The 15048-nt window shown below is 45.2% G+C and overlaps 1 protein-coding gene across 10 annotated transcripts in view; it reads left to right on the top strand.

The window, feature by feature from the left end:
• The window catches only part of MYO1B (myosin IB), a 189605-nt gene that overhangs the window by 156501 nt on the left and 18056 nt on the right, over nucleotides 1-15048 (top strand). For 4 of the 10 annotated variants that reach the window (XM_070070449.1, XM_008258850.4, XM_070070450.1 and 1 more), the window contains exons 18-24: nucleotides 2387-2587; nucleotides 4193-4286; nucleotides 5224-5373; nucleotides 9797-9865; nucleotides 11348-11434; nucleotides 11704-11790; nucleotides 13599-13685. In XM_070070449.1, coding sequence (XP_069926550.1) covers nucleotides 2387-2587; nucleotides 4193-4286; nucleotides 5224-5373; nucleotides 9797-9865; nucleotides 11348-11434; nucleotides 11704-11790; nucleotides 13599-13685 — 775 coding nt within the window. The remainder of the gene's footprint in view (nucleotides 1-2386; nucleotides 2588-4192; nucleotides 4287-5223; nucleotides 5374-9796; nucleotides 9866-11347; nucleotides 11435-11703; nucleotides 11791-13598; nucleotides 13686-15048) is intronic. The other 6 variants (XM_070070451.1, XM_070070453.1, XM_070070452.1 and 3 more) reach the window with 2 other exon arrangements.

Below are 15048 nucleotides of genomic sequence, written 5' to 3'. Positions count from 1 at the left end.
AGCAGTGAGTGGAGCTTTGCTTTACTTAACGATTCTGATGTTAAAGGGATATGCACTTCTTTTTCTCCTGTGAGAGCTGCAGGCCTGGAAAAAGCAATGATTTTGAAAACAACCTGAAATGTTTCAAGGCAATAGAAAGATCTCCTTAAAAAGCCTCTGGCCTCTTATTTTCCCCTGCTTTGGGGGCATTAAGATAAAACTATTCCAAGATTTGGTAAAGGCCAACTAGGATTAGCCTTTGCCATGTGTGTCCTGGGTGAAGTAGGTAATGGAAGGTGTGTGTCTGGGTCAGGTTTCCTATAGCACACCCACACCCACGGCTACCTCATAATTCAGTTATGAGGAAACGAAAATGAAAAACATTTTTATGTTTGCCTTGTTTACCTGATACTTATATTAGTAGAATTATAAAGGCAAAGCCCTTGGTTTGATTGTAATCAAGTTAGACTGTATCTTGGTTAGATCCCATTTACAGAAAAGTAACCAGGAAACTTTCTGTGATCAGTTGCTTTTGTTATTCTTGATTGAGTATATATTTATTTCATTTTACCTGTATTTTATTGAGGTGCCATTTGCATGAAGGGATGTGCACACATCTTGGGTGAACAGTTTGATTGTTTTTTTTAGCAATTATGTACATGTTGCTAACATCACCCTGATCAAGATGTGAAACATTTCCATCACCCTAGAAGATTCCTTTATTCTTGTCCCTTTCAGAAATCTTAATAAATCCCAAATTGTAAATATGTCATATGTTTTTCCTGGAATCATGTTGGTTTCAGCTTTTGTATTTAGGCCTGTTTTCCACAAATTGGAAAGAAAAAGCTCTTTTTTCCATGCAGTTGTCTTGGTGCCTTTATTGATAAGTTCAGTCCTAAACCCCTATACATATATTAACAGGCTGAAACATTGATCTGTTTGTCCTTATGGAAGCCAGAGACTGGACATTATCTTTATAAATGGAAAAGAGTGCAATAGCACCACAGCCAAACCAATTGAGATTTAATTGTTCACACTGCACGTGTGTGATTTATTGGACGGTTGTAGCATAGTTGTGAATGTTTAAAAATCCTATTAGGACACAGAGATGGCTGCTCTATCATCCAAAACTACCAGTGGCTTAAAAAAGACTGATGTTTGTTTGGGACATAACTTCCAAGTGTAAGGACTCCTGGACTCCCGGGGCTCTGCCATTTTCAGAGGGCTGTCCGCCATGTCCACACTGGCTGCCAGCAGGAAGCGGGAGAAGATCCAGGGCTGGACAGCCCCTTCTTTAAGGACACAGCCTCAGACCAGCAGACATTACTTCTGTTCTCATTCCAGTAGTCAGGTCTGGGGCCCATGGCCACCCTTCTTGCAAAGGGGTCTGGGAAATGTAGTCTTTCCTGCACAGCAAGGTACTCCATTAAAAAGGAGTACATATCAGTGCAGTAAAGTGTATATGTCTTCAGTATGGCTTGTTGGATTTTTCCATATGTCTAAACTAGGGTTACCTCATCCAGACAAGATAGGAACCATTTCCATCATTCCGGAAGGTTCCCCTCTGCCCCGTCCATGTTGATCCTGTCCACCACCTCCCCTGAGGTAACAGCAGTGTTGGCTTCTAACTGTGGATTAGTTTTGCTTGAACCTAAGAGGAGAGGTCTGCAAAAAGTTGATGAAAAATGCATATTATGGAAAACCATGCCTGCATTTCAAAATTTTCCCACCAAAATAAACCTGTCTTTTAATTCCATTTTCCACAAACTTTTTGAAGAGCCACCATGTAAGTGGAACTGAACAAAATGTACTCTTTTTCCAGAAATCTTTCCCTCAGTAAAACGTCAGTGGCCCTCATCCATGGTGTTGTCTGTACTATTTGTTCTTTAAGATTCATTTATTTGAAAGAGTTACGGAGAAAGTAGGAAAGACAGAAAGAGATCTTCGATCTGCTAGTTCACTCCCCAAATGGCCTCAACGACCGGGGCTGGGCAAGGCCAAAGCCAGGAGCCAGGAGCTTCATCCAGATCTCTCACCTGAGTGCAGGGGCCCAGGGACTGGGCCATCTGCCCCTGCTTTCCCAAGTGCATTAGCAGGAAGCTGGATTGGAAATGGAGCAGCTAGAACTCAAACTGGCGCCCACATGGGATGCCAGCACTGCAAGTGGCAGGCTTACCCTGCTGTGCCGCAGCACTGGGTGCAGTTTGTTCTTTTTAAAAACTTCTATGTGGGCTGAATGTTATTAACTTTTAGGGTATAAAATTATTTGCTATAATTTTCCAAAGAAACAACTAGGTTTTTCAAGAATAACTATTTTTAATAGGAAACATTTTATAAATACTTTATAAAACATGAGCATTACATTCCTAAGAACCCAAGTGTAAAATCTAACTCTGCAACCTTTTAGGTGTATCAAACCGAATGACAAGAAGGCTGCGCACATCTTCAGCGAGGGTCTGGTGTGTCACCAGATCAGGTACCTGGGTCTCCTGGAGAACGTCCGGGTGCGGAGGGCGGGCTACGCCTTCAGGCAGGCCTACGAGCCCTGCCTGGAAAGATACAAAATGCTGTGTAAGGAAACCTGGCCTCACTGGAAAGGCCCAGCAAGGTAAGGAGTTTGTTGATGAGTTACATGATGAATTTTTCAAGCATACAGATAAGACGGGGTTTCTTACGTGCTATTGGGCAAAGCGGAACCCTATGAAAAATTGGGTATAAATCCGCCTTAGACCCTCTTCCATTGCAATACCATTTTGCGCTGACCCACATCTTCATTTTCTTTAAGGTCAAAACGGGACTTATTAAGTCCACATATGGAACTTGTTGATCCATAGATTTTTTTGGAAATAGGTTATTTGTAATTGACAACATACATTTGTGCAGAATCTCAGAAGGGTAGAGTTAGACGCACATGGATCACCCCCTTCAGCTGTTTTGCTTTTCACTTGGGGAACCGGCCCCTGGAGAGAGTCCGTGTGTTGCGGGAAAGGTCCCACTCTTTGCCTAGGTCTGCGGCAGCTGAGAAGCAGATAGCAGATAGCATTCCCAGTCAGTGTTCCTTCTAGTAAAGTTGAATTGGAGAATGAGGCGTGGGTCCAGGCCCCATCGCTTTTAGCTGGTCAGCCCTGAATTGCTCTTAAGTCACCCAGTCCCTAAAAAGTGCTAGACACTGCAGGCCCATCCTGCCTTCTCCCCGTGCAGAGAGACCCCGTGTGCTGGTGGCACAAGCTACCCAGTTTGCCTGTGCGGTGACCTTACTTGTACTCTTGGCCTCAGGCAGGTGGCCCTCCTCTGCGGGCTGTGAGGCTCTCTCCTGAGTGATGCGGGAGGGCCAACACACCTGAGTCATGGGCTCCTGCGGGAACTTGGCCATGTTCGTTTCAGTCTCCTGGTGTTGCCTGCACGTTCTCAGTGGACCCCGCCTTTCACAGGAATGTCAGCAGTCTTAGATACTCACCCTGCGTAAGAGGAAGATGGAAACTCCGCACAGGCACGGTGTGGTCCCTGATACCTAAGTCAGTGCCCAGATAACGCAGGATCTGGGTACTGTTCAGCTCTCACTGCTGAACTTGTAGGGGATTACGATAAATGTGCACGGAACTACAGAACGTATTTGCACTCCCTGCCTGGCACCTCGGCCACAGGTGGCAGAGCAAGGTTTGGTTTAGAAACTGATTCTGCAACCGGGGTCCAGGATGGAGAGGTCAGAGCCGAGTCCAGGCCTTGCTGCAGCCATGAAAGGTTCACGTGCATTCGCATCACACTGGTTAGGCTCTCAGCACCCTCTCTTACCCTGTGCCCACACTCTGCGGGCAGGAACAGTGTTTAAAATGCTCTCCAGAAATATCTAAGTTTTTTCGTGTGCAAGCATATGCTCACACATACACAGACACACCCAACATCATTATGGTACATCATTATCTGTGTGTGTGTGTATAAATTGCCTCTGTTAAAGAAATCCAGAAATTGGCTCTAATATCACATTTTCTTAGAATACACAGTTTTGAACCCACATTTTTTTGTGTGTATTTACTGGATTGAATTCAATTTGTAGAATCCAATCTTGAAAATCTCTGGAAGGATGATTATTGAAAGAGCAGTTAAGCAGTTATCCCTGGAAATGAAGCTACTGAGAACCTGATATCATGATATGAAACGGGATAAAGATGTTTTTGTAACTCAGAAAACTGTTTTCACTTTGGCTTTTTTATAGGTCTGGTGTGGAGGTTCTGTTTAATGAGTTGGAGATTCCGGTGGAAGAATATTCCTTTGGTCGATCAAAGATATTCATCCGAAACCCGAGAACAGTAAGTAACCAGAACCCTCACACTTTGAACTTGGGTTAAAGTCTGTGACGTTTCCTGAGATGCTGCCACAAAATGTCACCTCTTGTGGTGATCTGCAAACATCCGAGATAATGGGACTTGCGTTTGCTGTGAAAAGTCCAAGTATTTCATCTGCTGAGTTGGATGACATTTAAGAAATCCTAAGCTATCATGAAACAATAAAACCTCCCTAATTCATGGCAACTGGAGGTAAATTCAGTCCATAATATGTGAATTATACATAATTTAGAAACTACAGCAGTACTATTTTTAGATAATATGAAGGCACACAGTTGAAAATATTTTTAAACTTAAAAAAGCATTTTACAAATTCCACTGCATAGAACTCCAAGGGAGCCATTTTATAAATGATAGATGGATTATAGAGCATCATTACTATAGCAGTTTATTTGGTGATTTGAGATTTACAGAATTTGTAAAGTGTTGAAATTTGAGAAAATCCACCAGCATCTGCTTTCCGCTACAGACTGAGTATTCCTTCTGCAGACTGCTCCAAACCAGAAGTGTTTCAGATTCCAGAGTTTTTTAGATTTTGGAATATTCACATAGAATTTACAGATTGAGCATCCCTAATCCAAAAATCTGAGACCTGCAGATTTCAGATGAGGGATTCTCTGTACGTATTTTCATCCTCATGGACAACGTGAAAAATGGTCTTAAGCTCCGGTCAGTCCTTCTCTGATTTGTCATGAATTGTGGATCACTGGAGTAAAGAGTGTGGCACGTCCCTCAGTTCATCAGAACGTCCATCCACATCACCTGTAGTTACCGTGACGGCTTTTCCCCTCAATGTGGTTGAGCCCGATATCGTGGTGGTTTTCCCTCCTGAAGATCCCTTGCACGTGTACCGTGAGGTCTCGGAGGACTTTTGGTAAGTCCCTCCCTGTTTTCTTACTAGTTATTCAAATTAGAAGACCTGAGGAAGCAACGGCTCGAGGACCTGGCCACTCTGATTCAGAAGATTTATCGGGGGTGGAAGTGCCGTACCCACTTCCTGCTCATGAAGAGAAGCCAAATTGTGATTGCAGCCTGGTACAGGAGATACGCGGTGAGATGCGCAGGCATTTGTAACCTGAATTGACGGGGCTAAGTTGCCAACCTTTATTGTGTTCTAACTCTGTGTGTAATTTGTATGTGGTTAATTCTCCCAGCAACCTCATGAGATGAATGCACTTAGGACTGATTTATTTATTTATTTTAATAAACCCAGGCTCTGAGCTTACAGCCCATGCCTGCACAGCTTTGAGGGGCAGAGCTTGGATTTGAATCCGAGACAACTTCTGAGCTTAGGTTTAGCGTGTGTGCCACACTGCCTTCCACAGATCTAGATGTAGGGAGTGGTCAAAGTACATCCTTAATTTGGTCATCCGAGAGGAAGTGACAATGTCATCTAATCCTTCAACTGTAGTTGGGTTAATTTTCCAAATAATTAGCTGTTTTCCATTATAGCAGCATTAAAAACGGCTTTAATTCCCGGAAGCTAAGGCCGTATTTCAGTATTTCAGAATTCTGGCTTCGGAGAAAGGATTGAATTATGTTGACTTAATTAATATGGGATTTCTTTTTAAAGCTCTTTCTCCCTTGATTGTAGACGTTTTGTTGGAGGTGAGCCACAGGTTTTCAAGAAGCGTGAAAGTTTGTCTCTTGGTAGCTGGAACTTGGGTTGTGTTCTCACAGTATGAGTTTTAGTGATAAGAACACTACTTCCAAATGCTTTTTCATCCTATGCTTTTTTACTATAGAGTGACTTGGAAAATTAATTAAATTTGCACTCAAATCGCCTTTGGTGAATTCTCTTTTTCGGCTCTGAGAGCTTTTGCTACAAGGCAATATGCAGTCAAGACATAATTTACGCTGACTTAGTCTCACATAATATATTGTAGCATTTTATTTCAAGTTTTAGTTAATAAAATTTACCTAATGAGTAAGCTTAATCCTTAAGAATATTTTTTTTTTAAAGATTTATTGGTTCACTCCCCAAATGGCTGCTATGGCCAAGGCTGAGGCCAGGAGCCAGGAACTCCATCCAAGTCTCTTACATGGGTGCAGGGGCCCAAGCACTTGGGCCATCTTCCACTGCTTCCCTAGGTGCGTTAGCAGGGAGCTGGATGGGAAGCGGAGCAGCCGGGGCTGGAACAGGCGCCCATATGGGACTCTAGAGTCAGGGGCTGCAGCTTAACTCGCTGAGCCACAGTGCCGGCCCTTAAAGAATCTTTAAAATTGCTTGCTGTAGTTAAGAGTGCAAGTACAGCACAAGTCTTGAAGTATGGGAGTGACCAGCATGCTGGTGGCGGATTCTCTGTGTGCACAGCAGGGCTGCTTAACTCTTTGTGCGGGATTCAGAGTGCTCTGCTTTCTGTTTGCCCAAGAAAGGAAGGGCCAGCAAACAGCTGTCCTCCACGAGCCCTTCTTAGCACTTTTTCTTTTGAGGCCATTCAGAAAATTCAAGTTTAAAGTGTGTTGAGGGATGGGCCAGCTCTGTGGCACAGTGGGTTGAGCTGCTGTCTGCAATGCCTGCCTCCCATCTGGGTGCCAGTTCAAGTCCTGGCTGCTCGTGGGACAGCAGCAGCAGATGGTTTAAGTCCCTGGGCTCCTGCACACATGTAGGAGACCTAGAAGAAGCTCTTGGCTCTTGGCTTTGGCCTGATCCAGCCCCAGCCATTGTGACGGGCGTGAACCAGTGGAGGGAGATCAATCAGTCAATCTCTGTAATTCTGACTTTCTAATAAATAAATAAACCTTTAAAAAAACATAAGTGAATTGCAGGGTAAGCATCTGGTGTAGTAGTTAGGCTGCAGCTTAGGATGCCCACCTCCCATACTGGTGTGCCTACTTTCAAGTCCCAGCTCCTCTCCCCAATTCTAGCTTCCTGCTAATGCTTAACCTGGGAGGCAGCAGGGGATGACTCAAGTCATTGGGTCCCTTGGTGCCAGTGTTGTGTGCGTTAAGCCTTCATCTGCGACACCAGTATCCCATATCAGAGTGCTGGTTTGAGTTGCGGGTGCTCCACTTGCAATCCAGCTCAGTACATGGGTGTCTGCCACATGGGAGACCTGAATAGAGTTCTTGACTCCTGGCTTTGGCCTGGCCTGGCCCAGCCCTGGCTGTGTGGCCTTTTGGAGAGTGAACCAATAGATTGAAGATCTCCCTCTGTCTGTCTGTCTGTCTGTCTCAGTCCTTCCCTCTCTCTCTATTGCTCTGCCTTTCAAATGAATGAATAAATCTTAAAAAGGAAGAAGGAGGCTGGCATTGTGGCATAGCAGGTAACGCCTGTGATGCTGGCATCCTGTATGGGCACCAGTTCAGGTCCCAGCTGTTTCCCTTCCAGTCTAATTCCCTGCTAATAGCTTGGGAACCAACTACTAATTCCCATCTTTATGGCTTGGGAGAAGCAATGGAAAATGGCCCAAGTGCTCAGGCCCCTGCTACCCACATGGGAGACCTGAATGAAGTTCCTGGCTCTTGGCTTCCACCTAGCACAGCCCTGGCCACTGTGGCCAGTGAATGGACGATTCATTCTCTATCTCTGTGTCTTCGCTGTCTCTCCATCTCTCTTTCTGTAACTCTTCACTTTCAAATAAAGAAATTCTTAAAAAAAAAAAAAAAAAAAAAAAAAAGTAGAGTCCCCTGCTACATGCGTGGGAGACTCAAATTGAATTTGAGCCTGGGTTGTTGCAGGCATTTGGGGAGTGAACAAATAGATGGAAGATCTCCTTCTCTCTATGCCTTTCAAATAAATAGATAATTTTTTTTAAAGCATAGTGGGGACGTGGGATATAACTATAGATAGGATGGTCCCGGGAAACTGTCTGGAAGAGGCTCTTTGATCAGCATGGTGAGCAGGCACAGGCAATACAAAGGACCAGGGGCTGCAAACACCATCTGTCCCCTCCTGCCTGAGATAGAGCTTTTGTGTCGCCAGGTGAACAAAGGGTCACTGCATACCATGAATTCACAGTGGTAGGAGTCATGAGCGGTATAATTTATAGGAGGGAAACAAATAATAGCCCCATTTTTAGAGGATGCATTAGCTTTGCTCTCATGTTGTATCTGTGTCAAAATTTGAATACTTGAATTAGTTAACTCTGTGTTGCTCAAGTCAGTGTTAAAACTCACCAAACAGCCAAAAGATTTCCTGAATGCTGCTTTTTGGTTCCTGATGATTTAAAATTATTCTGTATCCTGTGATAGCTCATGGCTCCTTTGACATGAGTTGTAAAGTGAGATACAGTTATTTTTGAGAGCTTTAGATGGAAAACGGAGAGGTACCAGTGGATGTCAGAAACGGCGGTCAGATATTACAGATGCAGCTTGTTCAGACATGTGTGGAATATTATTCTGTAAGGCATCTTGGTGATTTCTCGGCACCCCGTTTGACAGCTAAGGAAACTGGGCTCCAGAGAGGGTGACCTGTGCTCCAGGTCCCGTGCCCTCCTGGCTTTCTCCCTGACATCTCCTTTGGTCGAGTGGCTCATCTTTTGACGGCCCCTCCCTCCGTTGCCTCTGCTCTTCCAAATGAGGGCATCGGTTTCCCCGCAGAGACCAGAGCCAGGCAATCTCACCCTTGCAGAGTGGGAAGGTCACAGCATGACTTTGGTACTTTGAAATGCTGTGGATTTTCATCCGAGTTGCCCGTGGTTTGGGGTACATCTCACACTAAATCCTGCAGGAGTTCACCTTTCTAGCTGGAGCGCTCCTACAGCCTCAGCTGGCTGAGGCATCAGCCCGAGAAGTGAGAAAGGCCGCTGGGCACTGGGCATGTTGAGCCGGAGCGTGGAGCCTCCACGGGGCTTCCACCTGTTCCACCCTGTAGTAGCCTGTGCTGCCGCGGAGGCTGCCTGTTGTGCCCATCGCTCTCCGTCTTTCCTGGGTGCTGTTTGTCCTTTCCACTGTTGACTCTCATCTGCAAGGCCTTGACGGTAGAAATGGAGGAGTTGGATTCATGTTTATATCCTCAGGGTTCTATTCAAATGCTTGTGCAGAGTAGGAGCTCCTTCTACAAAGTTCAGTCCACCGATATGCCTTTCCTTGAATGTTTAGCTGATTTCCTAGCTTGGAACCGAGGGAAAAGAGCAGACCTAAAAGGAACGGGGTCAGTTAGAGGTGTGAGAAATGACCTCAAAAAGTGAGAGCACCCCATAGCAGATGCAGGGCTCAGAGCGTGTCCATTGCCGTGTGCTTTCTGAGTATGGGCAGTGAGTGGGACCTTGCATTACCACAGCATGGCACAAAGAAGAGATAATGGTAGTGGTGGGTGCTACGTCATTAGAAATTACTATATTCAGCATCCTCGAAGCGTACTGTGGAGTAACTGTCATTGTTTTGGACTGTTTGGTATTTTGGTTTCTAGAAGCAGTATGGATGACCAAGAGTTGTTTGTGCTCGGGGAGCAGGTACCCTTTCCAGTCCTGGCGGGGTGCACCTTGCAGACCGTACCTGCAGCTGCTAATACCTCCTCTTTTGTCCCGCAGCAACAAAAGAGATATCAGCAGATCAAGAGCTCAGCCTTGGTGATTCAGTCTTACATCCGGGGCTGGAAGGTGAGTCTAAAAGAATGTGCTTTGTTTGTTTGAGGCTGTTGGGTTCTTCACAAAGGATGATGTCTTGGGGCTCACCCAGCAGGGGAAGGCTCCTCCATCTCCTGCCCAGACCCATCAACAGTCAGATGGGGAAATAAACACCAGACCCTGTCAACAATCAGATGGGAAAATAAACACCACGGGCCAAGTAGGTGTCCTGGTGACCATGTCTTGGCTGCTTCCGTCTAACCAACTTTTTTTTTAAAGAGCTTTGTTCTCTAAGCAGGAAGTCCTTGAATTCATACTGTACAGGATTTCAGTATCCCTTTGCCACCTATTCAAGGGAATCTGTAGTCCAGAATGCAGTCTTGTGGCCATTATCTCTGACTGTGAACCCTCCCAGACCTTGGCCTCTGCAGTGACGTGTACTTCCCTGTAATGCCTGAGAGATCCAGAGCTCTGGCCAGATCCAGTGGGGATGGGATGGGGATGGTAGCAGTGGGTTAAGTGGTTTGGGGTCCTTGCTGCCGAGGCTTGCGTCAGGGGATCAGCAAACAGTGATCCATGGAGGAAACTAGCCTACTGCTAGATTACAGAGTGTCTGGCACTAATTGTAAGCAGAAACGGGGGGTTGTGACAGTAGCCAGGTAACCTGTGTTTCTCGGCTGGCCCTGTATGGAGAAGCTTACCGACCTGTGCTGGGCCTGCTCTAACTGCTTTCCTGTGAGGAGAGTTGATGGAATGCTCTAGATCCAGAAGAGATGCTTCAGGGTAGTGCCCAGGCCAGAACCCCTTTGGAGGGTAGATCCTGGGCTAGGGGTCTGGCAGCACTGCCTGACCTTTGTGTAGGCCCAGGACAACCCAAGGGCTTGGTAGTTGTCCCACAGAAAACCCCAGAAGTCAAGCCTGCAGGCGAGTGAAACTGCTGCCTGCTCTTTCCTCCCTGACCACCTTACTGGAGCCTGGTGCCTGGTCTGCAGGGTGGATGCTCCAGATGCAGGACCCCAGCTCCATACCAGCTCCATCCACCTTCGTACCATGTCCATGCACCTCCATCCCTGCAGCTCCTAGAGAAAGAAGTCACTGGTTTTCAATTAGATCATTTTGTTTCGGCAGTTAAAAAAAAAAAAATCTCTTGACTACAAAGGACAGCTACAGTTAGTGTTCCAGGCAGTAACAGTAAGAGAGGCGCACAGACTTCCGGGGCTCCCTGGAGAGCTTGCAGCTGCATTCTGGCCTGCACCAGTTTGTGTTGCTGTGGTCAGGTGTTTCCTGTCGCGCTTCATGGCAGGACTCTGTCCCAATCTGGAGTGGGAGCTCCCCGGCCCTGCTTGGTAATGTCGGCCTTGAACTTGGCCTTGACGACCCCATCTTTCCATTCTTTCAGCTGGATGTCTCACTGGAGCACTGCCATCTCTTTTAGGTGTTTTTCAGATCCCTGTCAACTCCATTGTTGTTTTTCATATTCTTTATTTTTTATTTTTTGGCGATTCGGTGCCTTAGGCTCGGAAAATCCTGCGGGAGCTGAAGCATCAGAAGCGCTGTCAGGAGGCAGCCACGACCATCGCTGCCTACTGGCACGGCACCCAGGTAGGCCCGAGACCCAGAGGCAGGTGACGCGTGGAGCCGACTACCTCGGACTCGGATTCGGGGACATGCCGCGTTTCGCTGGCTTAAGCTACTGAGCACGCACTGGGCTCTCGCGCTTGCCAGCATTTTGGTGTGGGGTGGTGGCACACGCTTTGGCGTTTACCATTTCGATGGTGACTGGGATCTTTCTTTTTCTTTCTCCTTTGGGAAGCAGCAGTAACCTTCCTTGCCTTAAACTGTTCTGTAACTCCTTTTCACATGCCTCACAGGCGCGAAGGGAACTGAGGCGGCTGAAGGAGGAGGCTAGGAATAAACATGCTATTGCAGTTATTTGGGCTTGCTGGCTTGGATCTAAGGTACTTGATGCGCACCTCCCATCACTCCACCCTGCAATGCTGCAGTCATCTGTCCCTATCTCTAGCCTATGAAGAGATGAATGACCACAATTAATGTGACTCACACTGGTGCATGTCCTAGCAGCTAGAATTAATACACCAGATACTAGTATCAGAAGTAAGCGTAGGAGTTCTTAGCATGTGTAGACAGAAAACAATAATTGCTTGCTAATAAGGCATGGGTACATTTGCTCTTTAAAAAAAAAAACACTCAAGTAATGTGCATGTTTAGTTCCCCCCCCCCACACTTATGTATGTGGGTAGATTCTTAGAAGTATTTTTTGTGGAGGGAGGCGGAGCATGTTGGGCAATGTTAAGATTTGGGCTGTAGTCAGTCTTCTGCAGTTGGCAGTAGAGTTGCCATTAATGCATGCCTTAAAAATAATTAATCCATGAATGAAATTGTTTGTAGGCACACTGTGGCAGCTATTGATTATCATAAGCAAAATATTCCATGTGCAAAGAAAGATCATCTGTGCTCGCACAGGGAAAGATGTTGCTGCAGAGCTAGCTATAATTGCCACCGAAGAATCCTAGGAATGTCAGCATCAGCTGTCTGTTTTCAGAAACAAAGGCCTCCTGAAATACTCTCCCTAATCCCCAGGCAGAGTCGTGGGCTCTGTGGACATTTCCCATACCCCAAGGGAGAAGACTGTTTGCTTTTTCTCAGCAACAAAAAACATCTAAGGTCATCTTTGCTAAAAATGTGTATTCCAGTTAGAAACCCAGTATCAGCGGAGTCCTGGCTTTTTAAGCCTACCTTGTCAACATGAAGTCCATCTTGTGAGAAAAATGGGAAAAGTCAACATTGGCCTCTGTAAAGAGCATCATTTGCAGGTTTTGGTCGCTCGGTTGGTTGTGTTTTTCCTGATAATCTGTGAAAAACAAACCGGTTCCTCTAGTCAGATGAGGGAGGGAGTTGCAGCAAAAGCAGGACTGTTAGCCGGTTCCTGCTAGGCTGTTGCCACAGGGTAAGCTCATTCCCCAGGCTCAGTACTGTAATGTCTTGAAACATTAATGCCAACAGCTGTCTTTAAAAATAGCTTGCCCAAGAAAACAATAAGCAGTACATACATATGTGTACATACAACAAACAGCATGCCCAAAGTGCGTCTCTCCCTGCGAGTCATTTTTAAACCTGTAAGGTGTGTCGCTTTTTGCCTTGCTTCAGTATTCAGTTTATTTCTCAGTCTGGGGCCCCAGCTAAAATCAGTCGTACACATGCTACTTCTAATATTTTTAATGGGAAAAAATGTTGGAGTTTTAGAAGCTTTGTGTTTTGTTTACACTGCAGAAGAGCAACCCTTATCCCTCCATTTCCAGAGGGGGCAACTCCCAAGAGTTGTCTTTGTGTGTGTACAAGTGAACACTGTCCAGCAGGAGTTCCCAGCCGGTCACCAAAGGGAGTGGTAGGGGGGCCACTCACAGTTCCAGGGCTTGATAAGGCGGTGAGAGAGTGGGGCAATGGAAGCAAGAGGGAGAAAGAACAGGGGAGGAAAGATGGAAAGAATGGAAGCCAGGGGGCGGGGCCCGATCACCTGGCTTACAGCACACGTTGCCCTCTTGGAGCAAACTCTGCGCACTGCAAATTCAAGTGCCTGCCCCAGCCTGACCTCGGTTCTTTGGGTTTGATTGTGCACTGTTGCTCTATCATGCTGAAATCCTTATCCAGAAGTTGGCTCCTCTGTTGGGTGGGGTGTCTTTTTTTCTGGTCATTTGTGCTGCCTGCATTGGGCTGTCTCTGTTATTTACTGTCTAAAACATTCTAGGCTCGAAGGGAATTGAAACGCTTGAAGGAGGAGGCTAGGCGTAAGCATGCCGTTGCTGTCATTTGGGCTTACTGGCTTGGACTGAAGGTACTTCCTCAACCACTTCTTTCTGCCCAGGGCGAACTCCGGGAAGCCTAGCACCTACTAACCCTGAGAAAACTGTTGATCATGCTTGCTGGTGGTCTGCAGTCTCGTAGAATGTCACCTGGCCTGATTGTATTTAAGAAGAAACCTGTACATGCATTTTTCCCCCCTGCTTTTAATTGTGATTCTTATTTCTTTCAATACAGGTTGAACATCCCTTATCTGAAATGCTTGCTATCAGAAGTATTTCAGATTCTAGATTGTGTTTTGTTTTGTTTTGAAATGCCTGCATAGATTTTTGTCAGTTGAATATCCTTACTCTAAATAGCAAAACTCTGAAATGCCCCAAAATGTACTCTCTGAGTGCATGTAGTCGTTCAAAAACATTTTGGTTAGAAACATTTAAGATTTCAGCCAGGGATAATCTAAATAGGCTCAAAATAATAGCAATGTGGCATATTTTATCCAAGATACTTTGTTAGCCAAGTTCTATCTTTGTTTTCTCTCTGAATAAAAAGTGTTTGTTTTTTTTTAACCCATGAGACAGAGCTGTCCTAGCTGGCCAAATGCTGACCTGCTATGCACAGTACCCAGCCTGGGGATGGCAGGCTTTTGTTCCATTGATCTGCCTATTCTGCTCCGATAATGGTTGCCTGGCATCATTCTCATTGTTCAGCGTGGAAATCAGTGAGGTGACAATCAGGGGCCAGTGGGTCATTCAGAGTAAAGAGAACTTCAAATGCAGATGCTTTGTGATTAGGCAGGGTTTGTTTCAAAGTGGTGCTTACTGCAGTAGAATAAGGGATACCCTAGTAAATATGACTCTGAACTCTGAACACCTTGATAAAGACCCCTGAGGCAATGGACGCATTTGGTCTTCCTAATATACAATAATTAATTGCCATTCATAGTGCCTTTTTGGGGTAATTAGGCCCCTTTTTGGCATTATTCATTATTTTTACTTCTATAACATTTAATCTTATTCTAAATATTTTAACACTGAGAAATCATTGACTAGGAATCTGAACAACAATTGGAAGTATCCCTGAGTTCTGCTTGAACAATCTGCATTGTTTTTCCCCGGAAGCTGAGCCTATAAATTTTTAGTAAATTACCTTCTTTGATTATACATTTTCAGTTTTTAAATTATCCTGTTTGTTCATCAAATAATTTTTGAACTAATGAAATAACAAATATTAAATTGACACATTATGAGTTCTGGTTAAGTTATATAACTTCTTTTTTTAGAGGAGTCAAATGAAACTAAACATTTTCTCACTTTATCTTCCAATTTGCATTACAATGCTTTAAAAATATTTATGTATATATTTATTGAAAGAGTTAGAGAGAAATTGATTTTCCATCC

The sequence above is a fragment of the Oryctolagus cuniculus genome, chromosome 3 (genome assembly GCF_964237555.1).
Source record: "Oryctolagus cuniculus chromosome 3, mOryCun1.1, whole genome shotgun sequence".
Lineage (NCBI taxonomy): Eukaryota > Metazoa > Chordata > Mammalia > Lagomorpha > Leporidae > Oryctolagus > Oryctolagus cuniculus.
This window is presented reverse-complemented; position numbering and strand designations above follow the sequence as displayed.